General features: G+C 33.2%; 1 protein-coding gene across 2 annotated transcripts; it reads right to left on the reverse strand.

The window, feature by feature from the left end:
* On the reverse strand, window positions 1–2,212 carry LOC135583776 (uncharacterized). 2 transcript variants are annotated; one of them, XM_065109374.1, is made up of 5 exons: window positions 2,040–2,212; window positions 1,633–1,916; window positions 1,206–1,308; window positions 448–609; window positions 1–352 (listed from the first exon to the last, which is right to left on the reverse strand). In XM_065109374.1, exons 2-5 carry the CDS (start codon window positions 1,899–1,901, stop codon window positions 218–220), a joined length of 669 nt encoding a protein of 222 aa, XP_064965446.1. In that variant the 5' UTR covers window positions 1,902–1,916; window positions 2,040–2,212; the 3' UTR covers window positions 1–217. The 2 variants fall into 2 exon arrangements, with proteins under 2 accessions (XP_064965446.1, XP_018677564.2); XM_018822019.2 differs by having other exon boundaries at window positions 1,633–1,950.
* Window positions 2,213–3,367: the final 1,155 nt, after the last annotated feature.

Raw genomic sequence — 3,367 nt, forward strand, 5'->3', positions numbered from 1 at the left:
TGTCACGATGTCATAATGAGTTAATTAATCTCAATTTGTAATACAAATCTGATAAATCACACTACTCCACTAAAACAATAACCCACAAAATCACATATTGGTATGTTCTACAAGTAGTTCATCATCAAGCTCTTATTGCAAAAATTAGAAAGATTATTCCACCTTTCCTTGCCAACATCTTATTGAATCTTGAAACAAGTTCAATTTCCTTCACCATCTAAATTTGCCTCTCTAGAAGTGGATCAATAATGCTTCTCCATTCCTTGTAAGCCAGTTCTGAGCCAGACTGAGATAGAGGCATTCCATTGACAAAGAAGAAAGGTGTGCCCGTCACTCCCCTTGAACATCCATACTGGAAGGACAAAGAAAAAGAAAGGACAATGGACATCAGATGCCTGGAAATAATGAAACACATACGCACACTCACACAACCTTATGTATACTCACCTTGAAGGAAATCCTTGTTGCAGAGTCAGTTCTTGTGTCATTAAAACCAGATAGGAATGTCGACAATGAGTTCTTGCCGATAGCTGCAACCGCTAGCCGAGCCATGTCTTTGATTATGGAAGCTCTTGGCAGATTATAAGTTGGCTGGTTATAGTACTTTTCCTGTTTTCATACACTTGATTAGCATAGGAATTCAATAAGCTGAGCAGCACAAATGCTGATTTGTCATCTGAAACATGCATTTGTCTGACAAGACAAAAAATTCCAACTTTGCTAAGATGGTAAGGCTGCTGAAATAACAAATTTCAAGTATCTAAGAATGAGTTGTTCATAATACAAGTTAAGCTAATACAAACAACATGGACTTTAATGTTCTTGAGATTCAATTTTGATTCGAATCCAAAACCGAAAAGGGGAGGCTTTGTAGATGAGTTAATTTTTGTTATGTGAAAGAAGTCACGGAGGCTCAACCGAAGAGAGCAGCAAAGAACAGCCAACTCTGAACCATCATATTCCACCTTCAACGAATATATTGAGAATTAATTTTTTATTAAGATCATTCACCACTAATGAAAATTCTCCAAATAGTGAAGTACTGGACTTCCATGAATATGCTGCTTAATTGCAGGCTTTGATCACAGCAACATACATTGATTAACCATTAAGTTCGAGAAGAGAATCCAAATCCCTCATTTGCTTTGATGATGAACAGAGAAGAAATGTTTTCTTATATAAGATTGTGTATCAAAGACTTTTACCTGAAACTTGAAGAAGAGCTCCAGCAGTGGGTATGTTGAGGATGCGTTGAGCTTATTGGCAATGTGAAGTGCGCGACAAGCAATAAAAGCATTGCTGTGGTAACTGCAACACCCAAAACAAGTCAGAATAAAAAGGTCTTTTATGCAAGGAATAAAGGGGGACGAAGAATAAGGAAGCAAAAGATTGATGATTCCAAGATCCCATTCCATGTCTTGGAGATGACACTGTTGTCACACTCATGACAGCTAAATCAATTAATGGTCATTAAATCATGATTTAGTTAGCTGGTTTACAGAATCAACCCAAGAAAAGCTAAACCATTTGGCTAAATTTGCTCGTCTTTGATTCCACCATGGCTACAAAGAAGGCAGAACAAGAACGAAACCCCAACAAGAGCAGAAGATAGAAGAAGCAGGGAACAGTTACGGCAGTGCGAAGGGGTGGACCACGACCGAGAGGCGATCGGAGTAGTGGCGCAGGGCCTTCTTCAGTGGCGGCCATGAGTCTCTGCTGTCAGGGCATAAAGGATCAAAGAAGGCTTCCACCACCACTGAGTGCCCCCAAACAGGAGCTCCTCTGTACACAAACCCATCAATCTTAGCTGGGATCGGCACCTGTGCTTCAACATGAACGTTGCAGCACCAAGCAAGGAGGAGGAGCAGCACCATGGCCGAAGCAGTAGCCTTAATCTCCATGTCTCTCCTCGGTCTCTGCGGAGGAAAGAATCAGTAGCGTTGTATGTGTCTATGAACGACCAAGAACAAAAGGGAGAGAAGAAAAGATCAGATATCTATCCTTCTGGATGGAATCAGTTATCTGACGCAAAACATCACCTGAAACTGATGGGAATGGGTGCCAGCAGACCACCGATGCCACGATGGTGAAAAGTAGCGCTGTATGTGTCTATGAACAACCAAGAACAAAAGGGAGAGAAGAAAAGATCAGATATCTATCCTTTTGGATGGAATCTGTTATCTGACGCAAAACATCACAAACTGATGGGAATGGATGCCGGCTGACGACCGATACCACGATGGTGATAAGTAGTGGAGTGTGACGTTCTAAAAAGTAATATCAAATAATCTTGATTATATTATTATTATTTTAAAAAAAATAATATTAAAATTTAAAATTAAATAATAATTGATTAAATTTGTGATATCTACTTTTGATGCTATGCATAAAGTTTTTATCTAATATATAGATATATTATAGTTGGATTTGAAAATTATAATGATGTGAATCTATAATGAAAATTAAAATTTTCTTTTTATCTTTTTTTATCTTTCACAATACAATAATGATTGATTAACTTTGTGGTATGTCTTTTTAAGGCAAAAATAAAAAAATTTAATATTATAATTATGAGAGCCTCTCCTATTAAAATCTTCTTATAAGGAATCTATCATAATTAAAATTTTATTATATTTATCGATAACTATAATTAGAATCTAATTAAATATATAATATATCTTATATAATTAAATAAAGTAATATAATCTAACATTCTCTCACTTATCCTATTAATTGATAAAATATAAAAAAATTAAAATTATTTAAAAATAAAAAATATTTAAAAATAAATTTATTTAATTAGATTTGAAAGCTTTACAAAAATTTTACATGTGCACACAAATTTTATAAAGCAAGTCAATTAAGTCTAATAAACATAATATCATATTAAGTCTTACTAGCAATATGAGTCATAACAGTTAAATATCATAAATATCATACTTTTTTTATGTATCATAATATTATTAGCCATTCCTAGTATAATTTAAAATAACTACTATAGTTTATCTTATCAGAACAATCATGTTGTACACATCCAACCATAATATATACATACATAAATATGAATAAAATAACAAAAATAAATGACTTTAATTATGTAAACAAGAATATCAATTATAATATCCTCTCAAACATATATCATTATATCTTTTATGAGTTATTCACAAAACCAATAATAAGAACATATTTTTTCAAACACTTTAGGTTATAAGTCTTAAATAAATAAATTATAATACATATAATTGTTAGAGTATTTGTTATTCTTAAAGAAGGAGATTACTTCAATATGTTATAAATTATCTTCAGCAACTTATCAATTAAGTCTAATAATATTAAGTTTTAAGATAAAATTTTACAATCATAAAGC

The sequence above is a fragment of the Musa acuminata genome, chromosome BXJ2-5 (genome assembly GCF_036884655.1).
Source record: "Musa acuminata AAA Group cultivar baxijiao chromosome BXJ2-5, Cavendish_Baxijiao_AAA, whole genome shotgun sequence".
NCBI classification, from domain to species: domain Eukaryota; kingdom Viridiplantae; phylum Streptophyta; class Magnoliopsida; order Zingiberales; family Musaceae; genus Musa; species Musa acuminata.

Coding starts and splice junctions, on each gene's coding strand:
- LOC135583776 (XM_065109374.1), bottom strand. CDS start 1,901: ATGGAGATTAAGGCTACTGCTTCGGCCATGGTGCTGCTCCTCCTCCTT. Junction 1,309..1,632: donor GTCCACCCCTTCGCACTGCC/GTAACTGTTCCC, acceptor TGGGTGTTGCAG/TTACCACAGCAATGCTTTTA. Junction 353..447: donor CAACAAGGATTTCCTTCAAG/GTGAGTATACAT, acceptor TTGTCCTTCCAG/TATGGATGTTCAAGGGGAGT.